This window comes from Peromyscus maniculatus, chromosome 18, assembly GCF_049852395.1.
Source record: "Peromyscus maniculatus bairdii isolate BWxNUB_F1_BW_parent chromosome 18, HU_Pman_BW_mat_3.1, whole genome shotgun sequence".
In the NCBI taxonomy this organism is placed as follows: domain Eukaryota; kingdom Metazoa; phylum Chordata; class Mammalia; order Rodentia; family Cricetidae; genus Peromyscus; species Peromyscus maniculatus.
The window spans coordinates 10,176,102-10,194,468 of NC_134869.1; the positions used below are offsets into that span (position 1 = coordinate 10,176,102).

The 18,367-nt window shown below is 43.4% G+C and overlaps 1 protein-coding gene across 3 annotated transcripts in view; it reads right to left on the bottom strand.

The window, feature by feature from the left end:
• The window catches only part of LOC143269384 (disks large homolog 5-like), a 70,713-nt gene that overhangs the window by 810 nt on the left and 51,536 nt on the right, over positions 1 to 18,367 (bottom strand). For 2 of the 3 annotated variants that reach the window (XR_013045788.1, XM_076554481.1), the window contains exons 2-3: positions 1,102 to 1,217; positions 62 to 156 (exon numbers count right to left, since the gene is read on the bottom strand). Coding sequence is in view for 2 of the 3 variants with exons in the window: in XM_076554481.1 (XP_076410596.1) it covers positions 62 to 156; positions 1,102 to 1,217 (211 nt within the window). In the remaining variant the exon portion in view is untranslated. Of the gene's footprint in view, positions 1 to 61; positions 157 to 1,101; positions 1,218 to 12,165; positions 13,036 to 18,367 lie in introns of those variants that run through there. The other variant, XM_076554482.1, reaches the window with a different exon arrangement.

The following is an 18,367-nucleotide window of genomic DNA, read 5'->3' on the forward strand; positions in this document are numbered from 1 at the left end:
GAAAACACACCCCATGAACACCCTGGCTGCTGGGGATGGGGCTTAATGGTGGCTGACTTGCCTCGGACATAGTATTTCTGCTTCAGTAGCTCCATCTGCAGGAGGTTCTCATCCTGGGCTGTGGTCTGCTCCAGTTCCTGCTGCAGGTTTTCAAACCTAGGGGAGGAAGACAGCTGGGGCACAAGCCTGGTGGATACCTGCCATGTCAGCTTTTGAGCCCCTACCAGATCTGCTCAGCTAGACAATCGAACATTACCTTTCATCTGAGTTCATTCCCTGCTTCCCCAAGGGAAAAGGGTCAGAGTGCACCTGGGCAGGATTTTTTTTTCTCATCTTTTAAAAACTGCTAGAAGTTGAACTGGAAAATACACACTGTGCTGGATTAGTAGCATATTTCTCCAACAGTCCAAAGATATCATTTTGGAGAAATATCAGTATTAGAAGGTCTGAGACACAGGTCAGGGAAGATATACCTGGTCTTGATTAGATACCAGGTGAAGGTGAACCTCCTAGAAAACTCTACGCCTGCCCTCTAGTGGAGCCTACACAGCAATGCAGAGAAAGCTCTGATTAATCCTACAGCCCAGACACCTGCATGGGTTTAACTTGTCAACTCCTACTCATGACCAGAGTAAATCTTCTTGTGAGAAACTGATAAATAGTGCAGAGAGTCTACAATCAACAGGAGACTGCTGTATGCAAATCTGCCAAAGGGTAGACAGTTATCTCTAAATGTGATGTTCCTGATGGAAAATAAAGTTGCAGGAGGACACTCTTTCCTTCATGATTGATGATCCTGTAGATTTCTGGCTAATATGGGCATATTTGTGGGGAGATCTAATCTAGGAGATGAGATACTCAGAGCATATTAGAGGACTCAGTATGGAAGAAGAGGACACAATCTCCACAAGACCAAGGAGAAAGCATATTGCTTCCTGGACAGAAGTTCCTATTGATTGAGTCAGCAATGACACTCTGAGGTGTTCTCTTCCTGTCTGTGGCTGGAAGCTTTGCCAATTGAACAGAAACTCAAAGAGGACAGAAATCCTGGTACAGCCGCACCACTTGCATCCACCTGCTTCTGGAAGCCTGGGCTCCTACCTCATCTGGGACACAGTGAAGTGATGCTGCAGCTTTGCTGCCAAGTCCCTTTGCCGGGTGAGCAGCTCCTTCTGCTTCATCAGGGACTGAAGATCTTCCTCAAGTCTTTGATGTTCCTGTTCATTAGAAGATTGTGTTTTTAGGAGAGGGTTGTCTGCACCCCTGTACATATAGACACACACACACACACACACACACACACACACACACACACACATGCAAAATTGAACACACACATGTACATGGATGCACACATACAAGCACACACATTGCATACATGTTTAGTTTCCCAGATAACACTATTGTAAAACAAGATCACCTGGGATGCTATGGAGAAGAAAGTGACCTATCATTAACCCACATATTTTCTACCCTTATTTCATCCCAGAGGATGCTCTGAACACCGGGATGTGGAGAAGGTTGTGTACTTTTACTTTGTTTTAATATTTTTTTCATTTCATTTTACTTTATATGTGCGGGTGCTCTGCTTGCCTGTGTGTCTGTATAACACAAGCATGCCTGGAGACCTGGGAGAAGAACTCAGTGGGCAGATCAGTCAGTGTAGTACTTACTTTGTAAACCTGTACACAGACAGGTGAACCCCAGGGTTCCTGACCAGTAATCCAAGCTCTCCCAGCAAATTCCCCAGTCTGTGCATTGAAGGCTTAGTTCCCAGCACTGGACCCCTGGAGGGCAGTGGACCAGCCCCTTGCTCTCTCTCTCAGTTCTTTTCATTCCTCCAAGGAGGGCAGCTTCTTCCTAAAGAAGCTCTCTAAACCACAGGTTGCCTCAATTTAGTCTCAAAGCAAATAGTCAGAAAACTAGAAAATCTCTAAAATCAGGAGTCTATATTAACCTATCCTCCAAGTAAGATGAATTTGTCAGGATTTCTTTGAGTAACAGATGGTTGACTAACTCATGGCCAAATAATTGCATATAATATCCATGCTTCACAATATTCCATGGACCACATTGTACATTTTCCCTCATCAATGAAAGGCATCTGAAGAGTTTCTAGCTGGGGGTGTTCTGATGATTCTTGCTGTAGCCCTGTTGTCCCCAATATTCTCTGTGGACACCTACTTTACATTCTGAATCAATGGTCCATCCAGAGTCTGCAGTTCAACTTTCTGAATAATTGTACATAGCTTCTCACAGGGCGGCACCATTTTACACTACTAGCAATGTCTGAGAGTTCTCATTTCTCCCAACCCTCCATCAGGAAGTTTTTAAATCAGTATGAGGATGTTTGGAATAAAAGCAGTTTCTGAGTGCTTCAGACACAACATGGAGTGGGTGCTTTAGAGTATTTTGAGTCTAAGGGGTGCACTGAGACAGCCTCTTCTCACACCTCAGCATAGCTGTGGGACTTCTGCTGGGCTGAGATGTAGTCACAAGCACCTTTGCAGTTCAGAATTCCTCAGGGAATAAAGTCCAGGCCAAGCTCCATGGACAAGGTTAGCTGAACCAAGGTTAGGGAAAGGTGAAAGGAAAATGGCAGCAGGCAATGAGGAGAAAAACAAAACAGGATTCAGGGAAGTCATCAGTGGTCAGCCACCATTCACCCAGTGCAGAGAAGGACACAAACTCTCAGACAGCCTTTCCTCTTCTCAGTAGCCTCTTTCTCATCTTCATGGACCCCATTACTTTGTTTTTCTCTCAAGGATTTCTTTGCAGATAAATAATTCTGCCCTTACAAATGCCTGGAATACATTTTAGCTTGCATTAGTTTTTTTGTCTTTTGTTGTAGTTAGCTATGTGGACATGCAGAGTAATGGGCAGCTCCATCTCTTCTTTGACTGATGCAAAGTGTTACTAACCAGATTAGGCAGAGTACCTTCTCATTTAAATCTGTCTCCATCAATCTTAAAGATGATCCCCAAACAAAGACCTGGGACTACTCCAAACACATAAGAACACCTGATTTTTGACAAAGAAGCTAAAAGTATACAAAGAAAAAAAGAAAGCACCTTCAACAAATGGTGGTGGCATAACTGTATGTTGACACATGCAAGAATGTAAATTGATCCATTACCTATGCCCACGCACAAAATTTAAGTCCAAATGGATTAAAGACCTCAACATAAATCCACTTATACTAAAACTGATAGAAGAGAATTAGTACAGACACTGAGAGCCACAATAAAGAAATGAGACCTCTTGCAACTGATAAGTTTCTGTAAGGCAAAGGACAGGGTCAACAAGACACAATGACAGCCTAGAGAATGGGAAAATATCTTCACCAACCCACATCTGACAGAGAGCTGATCTCAAAAATATATAAAGAACTCAAGAAACTAGATATCAAAATACCAAATAATCCAACTTAACAGATCTAAACAGAGAATTCACAACAGAAGAATATTAAATGGCCAAAAGACATTTAAGGAACTGCTCAAAATCCTTAGCCATCAGGGAAATGCCAATCAAAATGACACTGGGATACCATCTTACATATATCAGAATAAAAAACATCAAAACCATTAATGACAACTTCTGTTGGTGAGAATGTGGAGCAAGGGGGAAAAGCCTCCACTGTTTGGTGGAGTACAAACTTGTACAGCCGCTGTGGAATCAGTATGGCAGTATCTCAGAAAATTGGAAATCAACCATTCTAAAGACCCAGTATTACCACTATTGGGCATATATCCAAAAGATGCTCAATCATACCACAAAGTCAATTGCACGACCATTGTTATAGCAGCATTATTCGTAAGAGCCAGAACCTGGAAACAACGTAGGTGGCTCTTAACTGAAGAATGGATAAAGCAAATGTGGTACCTTTACACAAAGAAATATTACTCAGTTGTAAAAAATATTGACACCATGAAATTTGTGGACAAATGGATGGAACCAAATCCTGAGGGAGGTAACCCAGACCCAGAAAGACAAACATGGTATGTGCTCACTCTTAAATGGATATTAGATGCAAAGCAAAGGGTAACATGGCTACTATCCTCAGAGAAGCTAGGTAAAAAGGAGGACCCTAAGAGGGATGGACACACATGAGGAGCCCCAGAAAGGAAGAATACTTAAGATCTCCTGGATAAAGTAGGAGAGGGTACAAGTGAGGGGCTGGGGGATGGGAACAGGAGAGAATGAGACGGCCCAGTTGAGGGAGGAATAAAGAGGGGGAGTAATGAAACAGATGCCCTGATAGAGGGAACCATTAGGTTGTTAGGGAGAAACACAGTACTAGGGAAATCCCCAGTAATCCACAAGGATGACCACAGCTAAGACTTCAAGCAATAATGGAGAGTGAGCCTGAACATACCTTCCTTATAATTACATTAGGGACTACCCTAATCGTCAAAATAGAACCTGCATCCAGTAACTGATGGAAGCAGATGCAGTGATCCACAACCAAGCACTGGGCTGAGCTCCTAGATTTCCATTGAAGAGTGGCAAGAGGAACCACAGGAGCAAGTGAGGTCAAGATCATGATGGGGAAAAACCACAGAGACAGCTTAGCCAAGATGGAAACTCTTGGACTCTGGCTGGAACAAGCACAGGACCAAACTAGGTCCTCTGAATGTGGGTGACAGATATGTGGCTAGATTTGTTTGGGTAGGCCCTGGCAGTGGAACCAGGACTTATCCCAGGTGCATGAAATGGCTTTTTGTAACACATTTCCTATAGTAGGATATCTTGTTCAACGTCGACACAGAGAGGAGTAGCTTGATTCTGCCTCAATTTAGTATGCCAGAATTTGTTGACTACCCAAGGGAGACCTGACCCTCTCTGAAGAGTAGATGGGAGGTGGGCTGGGGAGTGATGATGCATGAGAAAAGTGGAGGAACTGAAAACTGGAACTGGTATGTAAAATGGAAAAAAAAACTTTTTCATAAATAAACAAAACAAAAAAAAAACCAAACAGCATCTCCCTATAGAGCCCAAACTGGCCTTAAGCCCCCAACTTTCCTACCTCAGAGTGTCTAGGCCTCTCCATCTGCCCTGAAGGGCAGTGGACTTACAGACTAGGAGGAATGATCAGATTAAGGGCCTGAGGTAGGAGCCATCTAAGGACCAGGTTATCCTGGGGTTAATAGGCCCCTAGTGTCAGGCTCAGAGTCACTTTTGCCAACCTAACAGATTAGCCTGAGTAAGGTGTGGGAACTCCCCCAGTGACATCACACCATGGAAAACTCCATCTCACACAGCCTGCCTTTGTAGATCTGGGCCTCAGGCTGGGAATGAAGTAGCCACTCAAACAACACTGGCTCCTGGATTTCCAAAGGTCAAGAATGGCCTGTGGGAAAGGTCTGAGAACACAATCATTTTAGAGTTTGGATCTTTCTGGATGTTTGAACATTTAGAAATAGAAAAAACAATCTGGGCATAGTGATGCATGCCTTGATCTCAAACATTTGGGGAATGAGGAGGAGAACTGAAGACAGACTGCAGTTCAAGTTCCAGGAGAGCCTGTGTCTCACTCAATAAAGACATGTTGAACTGTGCCACCATTCTCATGGCTTCTGAGGCCAGAATTGGAGAGTCAGAAGCTGGGCTGTATCCTGAGCAGCTATGAATAAGATTGAGGAGGCTGTCCCTTGGGTCACCTGAAGCATGTGAAAAGGAGAAGAAACCAGCAGACCCCTGAAACACTCCCCTGCCTGTAGAAGACAGGAAAGTTGATGCACAAATTCCCAAATATACCAAGCTGGTTTTAGAGGTGGAATTGGCTCACTCCCCATCTAAACCCAGATATATTCCTTTAAAAAAATGGTTAAGAGATTCTTGTGTCCCAAATCAAAAGAGCCCTCTGGTGTGGGACAGAAAAAAAAACAATATTGTTATTTAAATCAGGTTGATTATAAATGCGATCTCTTTCTAAAAAAAATGAGATATGATATAGATGTATAGGATATAGAGATGATAAGATAAAAGGGTATATTAATGAACCTACTTTTAAAGAACAATTTGTTTAAAATGTTTTACATTGGTATAGATTTTAGTTTATGTTTAAAATGTTTTACATTGGTATAAATTTTAGTTTATTGATACAAACTTAAAGTTAGTTTTGTTATACTGTATATATATTTCTATTCTTGTTTGAGGTATTATGTTTATGTAACTCATTTAAAATTGTAATGGATAATTAATAAATAGATAAATAATTAGTCATCTATGATAATCATATTTATAGCCATGTTAGATAAGTCTTCTAGGTATACATAGATATATTTCAGATAGATAGGTATTTTTCAAACACTTCAAAGACCTACAGAATATGGCATTTAAAATGTTTTAAAAATTTAGAGGTTCTGGACAGTGAGACAAGTCTGCTCCTGACAGCACTGGATTTACTTCACAGAGGAGAATGGGGATCAAAAACACCTTGGCAAAGATAGCCATTTGGGCAAGAAACTGTTCTTGCCTAGACTGCTTGATCGACTGGACATGCAAGACACATGGAAAGATGACCACTAAACTTTGCTTGACAAGATGGTCCTTCAGGTTCCTGCTTCACAGAGAAAACTGCCAGACATTCTACAGGACACTGAAAAAAAATGACAGAGAGACTCTAGGCCTATGAGCTAAAGACAGATGCCCCGACTTTACAAAGGAACATTAGGTGACTGGCCATGTTGTCAGCTGTCTGTCTATCCTGTAAGACTCCCGAAAGTTGCTTACATCCTTCTCACATTTCTCAGGTAATATTATATCCTTCTGAGGTCTTTGATGTGATTGAAGACTAGATAGTTACAATTTCCTCAGTTATGATAAAAGATAAGTTAGAAATAAAACCTTAAACTCACAAATGTAAGATAGATAGGACATCTTCTTTAATATTGTAACTGTAATTCTTGAATGATAATTGTTTTGTTATATGTAATTTTCTTTCCCCATTATACTGAGCTAATTTCTTAGCATCTTTATTTCCCATGTTATTAGTTAGCAATCTTCAGGATGAGAAGAGCCATTCTTCGGCAGGATTTGGACAAGTCTTTCCCTCCACACATGATGAACTATTGAATTAGAATGAACTAGATTCTAATGAATCAGTGAGATCACTTGATTAGAATGACGTGATGCAGAAGGTCCTCCCCTGTCTCAGGGAAGGTGCTGGAAAGGGCAGCTTGGCTTTTGGTGAATTGGAGAAGAGTTTGTTATCAGATAGGTGACGACATTAGCAGTGACCCTAACAGTCTCTCCTCTGGAAATTCTATTGTATTTTGGAGAGTCAATGGCATCTTTTGTGAAATCACCAGTGTTGTGGCAATGCTAACTGCCCTTGAGGCATTCATTAAGTACTTACTGGGTTCACCAATCGACATGTTGGCAAAACTGAGCACAATGATTGGCATAGAAAGCCCTGGTTTTCTAAGCAGGAGTTGATGCCAGAATTGGTCCTTCTCTTAATGAGGTTCAGTAGCTGTGATGATCTGAAGCAATGGGTCTATGCAGCTTACCTGGGTTTCTAAAGGGCAGATCCAAATTGGAGGATCTCTGATGATTAGTTGGTAGAGGGCCAGGAAACGTCAGGGATGCTGCTGCTGTGCTAGGACCCAGTTCATTATGATAGGCACAGAATGCTAAAGGAGGCCCAGAACCACTAATGAGGTATCAGTGTAAGATGTTGCTGCACTTTATTCTCAGTGGATTTCTGTAGATTTCATGGATATCTGATATAAATACCAGGAAGGGAAACTTTCCATCCATGTACCCAGGTTTGAGACATTCAGTTGCTGTCATGCACATAGGTTATCAGGGCTGAGAGATTCAAAGCACCAGGCAGTCCAGGACTTTCTTGCATCACATCAGGTGTTGGCTGACAATTCCAAACCAACATAACTGGCCTTGGTCATGTCTTTCAGGGATAGGGGGGCCGAAGTAGGGCCTGAGGCATATATCTATCCTTAGAGATTAGAGACAGACACATGGCTTATGGTCCCCAGTTTAAGGATACCTGCTCTGATTTTTGAGGGCTTCACTGAGTGCCATGCATTTCCTCTTCCTCAGGACTCCTCTTGGGACTCCACATGATCTCTCTTGGCCCTGTGCCATTCATCTGTACAAATTCACTGTGTTTATGTACCTACAGGGACTACTAGGAAGGCATCATCCACACCCTTCTTCCTCACTGAGCAGGAGAAGCAGCTGAACCAGATGGATAAATTGACCCTTCAGCTACAGATGACGACCAATGAGAGGAATGAACTGCTTGAATTCCTGGCCCTTTATAACAACAATGAGTTGAACAACAGGTATTCATCATGCCCTTTTCTCTGGTGACTATATTGACCCTACTGTGTCCTGACTGTGTCCTGAGAGGTAGAACTGAAGCCTGCATGATTCATAGGCTGTTCTGATTCCTGCAAATGAAAACCAGAGCCTGTGGCCTGAATCACAATCTACAGAGAAGAGCAGCAGGATGTAAGATCACAATATGCATTTCAAGAGGCCTTGACAGGCATTGGCTTTTAGGAGATGCTTGGTGCTCTGAATTGAGTTTATATATTTCAATAGATATTTATTTTTGCTTTTTGCTATGGGAGCAGCCTTGTGGTTTTACTTGGTCCATCTGTGTGTGATCAGAAGGCCTGGAGTTCATCCTTGTTCCTCTCTGGTCTTGTTTTGTATACTATGACACAATGCCCCCTACCTGCATTTCTCTGACATCCTAACTGTGTGTGGGTTTATATGTGTGAAGTGCTCTCTAAGGGGTCCAAACTTTGCAAACATGGCGGTGGCAGGTCTTGCCCTTTTCACTTCCCTCTCCCTTGATAAACCATTAGATTACATTCCTATATTTAGACTCCAGAGTTCATTCCCTTTAGTGGACACTGACTCATTCTTGAAACTAAACACCAAAGACAAACAATCAAAATACATTGCTTAGCTACACTGGCTAACTTGTCCAATCAGATCTCAACAACTCACCCTAGCACAGACTTAACCTTTTCTACCTAAAAACCCAGTGCTTAAAAAAGCCTGCTGCTTACTGTCTGCCTTCACCTGATGGCAGAGGTTCCCAATGCCATGCTTGCCCTTCTGGGGTAAGAAATCTCTTTATGCAGAGGATTTAGTGTCTGAGTGTGTTCTCTACTGTCTCTGAGAGGCTCCCTTACAGTTGTGTGTGTGTGTGTGTGTGTGTGTGTGTGTGTGTGTGTGTGTGTTCTTCCAGACCAAGTGAGTCAAAGATTGATAGCAGTTCTGAGTATGTGCATTTCTCACATTTCAGGTGATATAAATACTCAGGCCTTGAGCCCTACTTTGAGCATCACTGCTCTCAGCTTTGTGGCCACCCTGTTCCTCACTGAAATCCCCTTGGGAGTTTATTAAGACATCCTAATGTAGTTCCTCCTCCATGGGACTACTGATTATGAGTTCTGGTGATCCTTTTAAGGATAAAGAATCTCTGTTCTCAAGACAGTGGAAATGTCATTGCAGATTTCAGATACACCCGGATCTGTGGCACAGCCTCCTCAGCCCTTTTTACAGAGCTAGTCTACTCCTCTAGGCCTACTGAGGGAGCACATGTAGCCCTATCTCCTTCCCTAGTGACACCCAGACATTCCTGGCCATGGGGCTGTGAGAAAAGTCTAATGCACTTCAGTAGGTCCAGTACATAGGATTCAGGGTGTGACATCCAGTGGACTAGGGTAGTATAAAACAGAACTTTAATTCATGTGGTCTCTGAGGCCTGGGTTCATGGGGTTCTTTGCTCCTGGGGCCATGCCCTACTACAGGATGAATTCTGAGCTTGAGATGCTGAAAACATAGCATAAGAAGAACATGTTAGATGTAAAGAAATTCTCCAAGGAGGACTGTGAGGCCTCATACAAGTAGAAGGAGCTAAGTGAGAAGACCAACTCCTACAGGTGAGTGCCTAATTTAGATGAGACCCCTGAAATTGTTAAGGACTCCTTCTGGTAGTCTGAAGTTTTTCCAGTCCTGCCTGACCCAGCTGGCAGGAGGAATCTGTCCCACCTACCTCCTGAAGCCAAATGGTCCCAAATAAACACACAGAGGCTTATAGTACTTACAAACTGTATGGCCAATGACTTAAGTTTCTTGCTAGTTAGCTCTATCACCTTAAATTAACCCACTTCTATTAATCTATGTTTGCCACATGGCTGCTGCATTGCCAGGCTGCTGGCATGTTTCTCCTTGGGTGGCAGCTGGCATCTCCTCCACCTCTGACTTTCTTCTTTGTCTCTCTTGGATATTTCTGCCTGGCTCCATCCTGCTTTGCCATAGACCAAAGCAGCTTATCTATTAACCAATGGGAGTACCATGTATTCACAGTATAGGAAAAGACATCCTGCAGTAGCTTCTACCCTTCTTCACCTCTGAACAAAGTTGGGCTGTGGTTCTAGCCTGTTTACCTCTTAGCAAGCAGCCTGTCTGATAGCTCTTGGACTTGTGCCTCCTAGACTGAGTTCTCCTAAGAGTGAAAAGTCTGAGAGCCCCTCCCAACATTTTCCTGTCAGCTTCTGGAAATTCTAGACAGAAAACACGGTTTTCACCATGAATGGTTTCTGTGGCTCTGGCAGGAGCTCACAGAGCTGGTTTCTATGGGACATATAGATGGAATGTATTCCCATTGGGCCTTCTGTCCCATCAGAGCATGTTTTCCCTCTACCTGCTCATGTTTCCCAATACTGTGAATAGTTAAGCACCAGAGTGTGTGTCGGGGACATGGGGGATCCAGTTTTCAAAGATTCATAAATAACTTTTACTGTCAGGATCTTCAGAATTAGTTGGAATCTTTCTGGAATTTGGCTAATCTCTGGCTTTGGCCTGCATCTGAGTGATGCTGGCATGGCTAATGTGGGTTCCAGCCCAGGGCTATTGGGAATGCGGACATGAACCTTGCAGGAATGTAGGTATTAGGAGGAAAGAGTGGCAGATGGAGGTGGAGCTCATCATTTTTGGTGACATTTCAGTACCCTCTACAGTCAGCTCCTGAGTGAATGGACTCAGCTGAAGGAAAAAGTGAGCATGTTGAAAGAGAACCACAGAAAGCTGCAGGGAAAACAGATTTTACTATAAGAGTTCTGTGAGGAGGCAAAAAGACTCTGTGAGGAGGCCCATGAGAAGATGTATGACCTCTGGACAATGCAACAGCAGGCAGGTTGAAGCAGCAGGGCCAAGCTGCCCGCCTGTCTAACCACACACACACACACACACACACACACATATATACACACACCCATGTAACCATCTACTCACTTATCCAACTGACTCATCCCATCCAATAGTTCATTTCTGTGATTATTCACAAGTCTTTCTGAGGAGTTAGCCTCTTGGAAGGCACTGCATGACTGCCAAGGAAATCCTACTGCTCTGCTAGAAGCTTCAGTCTTGAGGGAGACGGGTCAATCACATATCACTCACCTACATGTCAGTATGGTAGAGCCATTTTTATGATGGAAGCTACTTAGGGATCTAAGTGCAGCAAAGAGATCTGAGTGAGTGAGGTCAAGTGTCTGGGTCTCATTTGCTTGGCAGGGGTCATATCAGATCAGAGGCAGAAAGAGTATGGAAGGAGAAATGCCCCCTACAAAACCAAATGACTGGGTCTTGTGGACATCTTTTTGAGTGTTATATGGCATTTTACTGCCTTGTTTCCAGATTGCCATGCTGTTCTCTTTACCTGGTCAACCTCTTGGTTCACACTGACAGAAACTTAAGTAACAGCTTTTCAATACTGTTTGCTGTGAGTCACATTAGCCAGTTCTCCCATCCTGGATCTTACACTCAGAAGCTCACTGGATGACCAGGGATGTGGCCAGGGCTTATGACAGGCGGGGGTGAAGGTGGCAGATTTGAGATTTTAAGAGAATAATTTCTCCAACTACACCAACATAGGCTGCAGAAGCACAGCATGTTTCCCCAGGCATGTTTAGTCTCAAAATGATGGAAAGCAGAACTGTGGGTCTCACTTGAAACAGCTAGTGTGAGGAGTCTAAATTCAACTGGTAATGCCATCCTCATTCAGTTGATGTCCTCCTCATTGCGTTCTGTTCCCACCCAATTCCAGGGAGGACCCACCACACTGGATCCTACACCTTACCATCTGCTCCAGCCCACTGGAGACAGCAGCCCCTCACTCACCATGTCAGGGTTTCCCAGCTCAACCATGATATCTGCTTAGCTCCCTGAAGCAGCACTCACAGCACAGCACACAAAACCAATAGCACCAGCTCCTGTTGAAAGCTAAGTCTGAAGGGGGTTGCAACAGGATCTGTACCACTTATGACTGGCAGGTCACCTGGGGGACCTGATTGGCTAGTGAGACTTGAGTGACAAGAGCACCTCCCACAGGGTTACAATGTGTTAAAATCACAGTACAATGGTTCTTGTCCCTCCCTTCTACCCCAGACAAAGATGTTTTGTACATCAGCAGAAATATGCATATCAATAGCACTTGCCCCTGATTGCAAAAGCAGACCCTGCTCTCTTCCTACTCTCCATAGGCCCTTCCCCTTCTTCCTCCAGGACACAATGTGGCTAGCTAGCTTGTACAGACCACTATACTATGTGGGATGGGGTGATTCCCTGTCACAGAGGTAGAAGGGTACCCGGAATGTTAACAACTAAAGAGATATTTAAAGACACACAAGGAGAGCGTTTGTTGTGTGATTTAACACTAACATCAGGTAAACTAAAGGTGTTTTTTACCTGGTTGTAACAGGGACTTCAGACAACCAGCAAAGAAAAGCAGGAACTTAGATCACAAACAAGTTGATTTCATAGATTGTCTTACAGTTATGCAGGATAGGAAGGAGATCATTTTAACTAGCCCTACCTGCTGTCTGTCTCAGGGCTGTGACAACATTGCAGAGAATTTTATTTATTTATTTTGTTTATTTATTTTTTATTTTTTTTAACATTTTTTATTTATATATTTTTTTATTTTATTTTACAATACTATTCAGTTCTACATAACAGCCACAGATTCCCTTGTTCTCTCCCTTCCTGCCCCCCTCCCCTTCCCCCCAGCATACCCCCCATTCCCACCTCCTCCAGATCAAGGTCTCCCCCAAAAACTGAGATCGACCTGATAGACTCAGTCCAGGCAGGTCCAGTCCCCTCCTCTCAGATTGAGCCAAGCGTCCCTGCATAAGCCCCAGGTTTCAAACAGCCAACTCATGCAGCGAGCCCAGGACCTGGTACCACTGCCTAGATGCCTCCCAAACAGATCAAGCCAATCGACTGTCTCACCTATTCAGAGGGCCTGATCCAGTTGGGGGCCCCTCAGCCTTTGGTTCATAGTTCATGTGTTTCCATTCATTTGGTTATTTGTCCCTGTGCTTTATCCAACCTTGGTTTCAACAATTCTCGCTCATATAAACCCTCCTCTTTCTCACTAATTAGACTCCCAGCGCTCCACCCAGGGCCTAGCCATGGATGTCTGCATCCAGATTCCTCAGTCCTTGGATGGGGTTTCTAGCACAAGTATTAGGGTTTAATATGTATTAAGTCAATGTCCAACTTCCTTGTCCTCTTTTCATCCATTCTCAAACTCTTCCCTTCCAATTTCTTCCTTGTTAAGCATGTAAGCATATGTATGCACAAATATATGAATAAAATCTGCTGAGTCCATTTCTGTTGGTTGTGTTTATAGGGATTCAAGGATGAATACATTGTAATGGATATGCAAATAGGGAGCTCATTCCTGCCTGAGGCTAATTCTCCTACCTGCAGGAGAACTCCACTATTTAATGAGCAATAAGAGTCTTATCCCCAAGTGATCTAGGTGCCTTGGACAGGAAACATTTTCAAGAATAGAAAATATTATCAAGAATAGTAAATTTGAAAGGTGGGCGGTGGTGGCGCATGCCTTTAATCTCAGCACTCAAGAGGCAGAGGCAGGTAGATTTCTGTGAGTTCGAGGCCGGCCTGGGCTACAGAGTGAGAGCTAATGAGTGAGTTCCAGGAAAGGCACAAAGCTACACAGAGAAACACTGTCTCGGAAAACAAAATGAGACAAAAGAATAGTAAACTTGAGGTAGTAAGTACCTCAGCTAGCAATTGTTGGGGCCATGGCCCTGAATTTCTGGAGCTGCAGGGAAGGCTATGGACATTGTCCTGAGACAATTACAGCTGCCCATGGTTCTGTGGTTCTCTCCCCATACTCCAATAACTATTCTTATTTTGCATTACTTTGAAATCCAGAAATTCCTACCTCCACATTCTAAGTACCATGATTACAGGCCTGTGGCCACCATGCCTGGGTTAGGTGGCTTCAACTGCATTTAGTGAGGAATTAGAATGACGGATGAGTAACCAGAGCAGTTACATTTAACTATATTCAAAAACTACTTATCTCTGTGAGCCTGAGTTTCACCATCTGCAAAATAAGGAAAGAACTCTTCCTAGGTCATTGATGAGTTATAACAGACTCAATAATAAAGAAAAATAAAATTTCTCATAGTTGGAGGACAGTGGACATTAAGCCAGGAAGGCTACATTTGATTAGAACCTTCTTCTGTTCTGGAGATAGGACCAAAACCTGTGCCCTGGCTACTCTAACTAGGCAGGCTCACCCACTCATTCTCAGTAAGCAAAATAAATGACGCAAGATATCCAGTGAATGACATGCCAAGCTATAATGCAGGCACTCTGGAGGAAAGGTGAACAGATCTTCTGATGTGCTATGACAGCCTAGTCTGTTGTGTTTGAGTTCCAGGCCAGCCAAAGAGACATAGTAATACTATTCTTTACGAGAGAGAGAGAGAGAGAGAGAGAGAGAGAGAGAGAGAGAGAGAGAGAGAGAGAGAGAGAAGGGAAAAAAGCAAATAATTAACGAAAATTTAAAACATGATATTTATTTCAATTGACTAATTTGGAACAATAAAGTAAATATAAGATAACTAATCCATCCTTGGTGTCCTAAGAGGTTTAGATAGAAGGTAAAAGATTTGCAAAACTAAGTAATCTAATGAAGACATGTCATTAATTTTCCCCATCTATAAAACCCTCCTGCATTCTCATCTGGAGGATTCAAGTCTTTTCCCACAATGAGATGCCCAGTGAAATTAGAATTGCATGGGGTCTGCAGTTCCACTAGTTGTTAGCCAAAGGGAGAGATGTAAGTGTCTCTTTATAATATCCTTATTCCTACCAGGAATGGAGGTTACAGGGATTGACAGGGTGGGGACTGAGGAGCTTTAAGGCCCAAGTGAGGACCACAAAGCAGGGAGGGGGGGCTGCAGGAAATTGTCACTGAGAGCTACATGTGGTTGTCAGAAACAGGAGAGAGCTAAAGACCTGGAGTGCACTGATTCACCCCAGCTGAGTAGACACAGAAAGCACAATAGAAGCCAGCTGGTCCTCAGGTACACCCCAAGCATTCCTCTCTTGTCATTTGATCCTGGGCTTTCATGATGGAAGCTCCCTCCCTAACACTTCCTCCATACTCTACAGCTCTTTGTAAATGCCTGATTGCCCTACCTTCCAGTGACTTCTGTTTAAGTCTCAGGATCTCCTGATAAGCCAGATGTCATCTGGACTCACCACCATTCAGGGCTCCTAACTGAAAGTTTTACAATCATCAAATAAGCAGAATATCATCCCATTCAGACAAGTCAGTCTTCGCGCCTGCTATTTCCTCTCCTCTCCTTACAGGATGTATAAACTAAAGCATGGGTATATCTGACAATTGTCCTTGTGAGCTCACATTGCTCCTCATTTTTTGGCATTGGAGATGTTATTCCATAGATCGTGACCCCCAGAGAGACCACCAAAGACGGACATGCCGGAATGCAAAGGCAAGATTTAATTTGGAATATCCAAAAGCAATACAAGCCTAGGCAGGGACTTCATCCAATACATACAACACAGTGGAGGCTGGAAGAAGTACCCTACCTCTTGGAAGCTCGGTTTTTAAAGGCAAAACCCACAAGGTTACATCATTTAGGGATACTAGGATGTGTAAAATTCTGATTGGCTCGCTTCTAGGGGCTTTCTAAAAATCATGGCTTCTAAGGGGGTGGTTGCCTGCCACCATTTCTCATTGGCTGCACTCAGGTGGTCAGTTACCCTGGAAACCAGGGAGAGGACATTCCATAGTCAGGCAGTCATTACCTCTGTCTGTACCATTACACTTCCTGGTTTCTGGAATCTGGACTGACTGGTTTCAGTAACTCATGGCCTATTCTAGTAACTCATGGCCTTTACCTAAAAGGAGAAATCTTAGGCCTTAGTTTTAGGGTGAAAGCATTTTGGTCTTATTTCTAAGATGGCTCATTTTGATCTCACAGGAGACAAACTCAAGTCTTGTGGCTTTGGTCCAGCAATCAAACACTTTTTAAGGCTTGTATTGTCAATTACACTCCTCATCATTTTTTGTATTCTTCCCTCATTTTCTGAAGATTTGGGCTGGGAAACTTCTTTAAGAACTATGTCTAAGTTAGTTTTAGAAGCCATCAATTTTGTATTTTTTTGGGTGTTCAAAGCAGAGGTAAAGATGAAATCAGGATCATCCATTCATACCTTACTGCTATAATGACATGTTCATGGGGCAAAATCAATGGATCAACACCTAGAGCACTGACTATATATTCACAGGCCCTGACTTTGATTCCCAGCTCACAACTGTTGTGCCTGGGACAAGAGACCCCCAAAGAGACCACCAGAGACACACAATGCAAAAGCAAGGTTTACTGAAGCAGTTCAAGCCCCGCAGCAGGGACCTTGTCGAGCACCCCAATACAGTGGAGGCTAGAGGAGATCCCCACCACCCTGCAAACTCAGTTTTTAAAGGCAGAAATCACAAGGTTACATCAGTTAGGGTTGCTAGTATGGGTACAATTCTGATTGACTCACATTTCAGGGGCTTCCCAGAATTTCTGTGTTATTTTACTTTGCAGTTTTGACCGTTTGTTTGTCAAACTTTATAGACTATCACCAGCATTGGGACATTCTATGGTTAATCAATTGCTACTAGATAGTCCTTCAAACATCCTGACTTTGTACTTTTGAGTTCCTGGGACCTATGGCAGCAGCTCTGAGAATTTCAAAACTCAGTCCTATTTCAAGATGGGGTGAGGGTCTTGCTTGAAATGGGGGTGCTTTGGTTCTTCAACAACAATCTCTAACTACAGGCGCTAGGGATCAGACCCTCTCTTATGAACTCCATTGTTACCTGGCAACTTCTTGATATTCACACTGGCAAAACTTACACATCTAAATTAAACTTCATTCCTTTCAAAAATAACATATACATGAAGAAAATATTTAAGTTATGGTATCATATATGTGTGTGTATATATGAATATATATATATATATATATATATATTCATCATTTGTATATCTGGTACCATTGCAGGCTCAAAGAATACATCAGATCTCCTGGACCTAGAAATTAAATTAAATTTCCGCCCTGTTGAAAAGCTGAAATCCACCTGTGCTCAGTATTGTCCTACAGCTCCTTTTACACTGGCCTTAGTGGAAAACCAGAGCGAACATTGGTTAACTCCTAATGATTGGTATTTCCTTGCCAGTGCGGCTCTTTCTGGGGGTGACTTTTTCCTCTGGAAAACAGAATTTACAGAAAATTGTCGAGAAGTTGCTCAAAAAAAATATTGAACAGCCGTCCTCAAAAACTTGGACGCTAAAGAAACTCCTCGGCAACCCCCCCTTATGATACAAATGCAGCACAGGCAAAATTCCCTCCTGGCCTCCTGGCCCAGATTCAAAACGCGGGGGTCCAGGACTGGAAATGCCTGCCCCAAAAGGGTTCAGCTACCACCTCATTAGCAAAGATTCGTCAGGGCCCTGATGAACCTTTTAGTGACTTTGTTGCTTGCTTAAATGATGCAGCTGAGAGACTTTTTGGGCCTAACGAACATGAAAGCACCTTTGTTAAACACTTGGCCTTTGAAAACGCAAATCCTGCCTGCCAGGAAGTCCTCCACCCTCATAAAAACAGAGCGGACCTGTCTGAATATGTAAGACTCTGTTCAGGTGTTGGCACTGTCCATGCCATGGGATTAGCCATAGGGGCTGCCCTGAGGTCTTCACAACAGCCTGGGGCCCGCACCTGTTATTTCTATAAACAACCAGGACATTTCCGCTAGGGAATGTCCCCAGAAAGGTCACAGCCTCGTGCCCTTAGCCCAGCCGGCTCAGGAGGCCGCCTCTATGAGGCCCCTGCCTCCCACTCTCTGCCCCCACTGCTACAAAGGCTGCCACTAGGTTACAGAATGCAGGTCAAAAAGCAATTATCTCGGCCAGCCCCTTCCTCCGCGGGTGCCAGGAAACTTCTAAAGGGGCCAGCCCCTGGCCCCAATGCCTCCAAGAGCGCACCC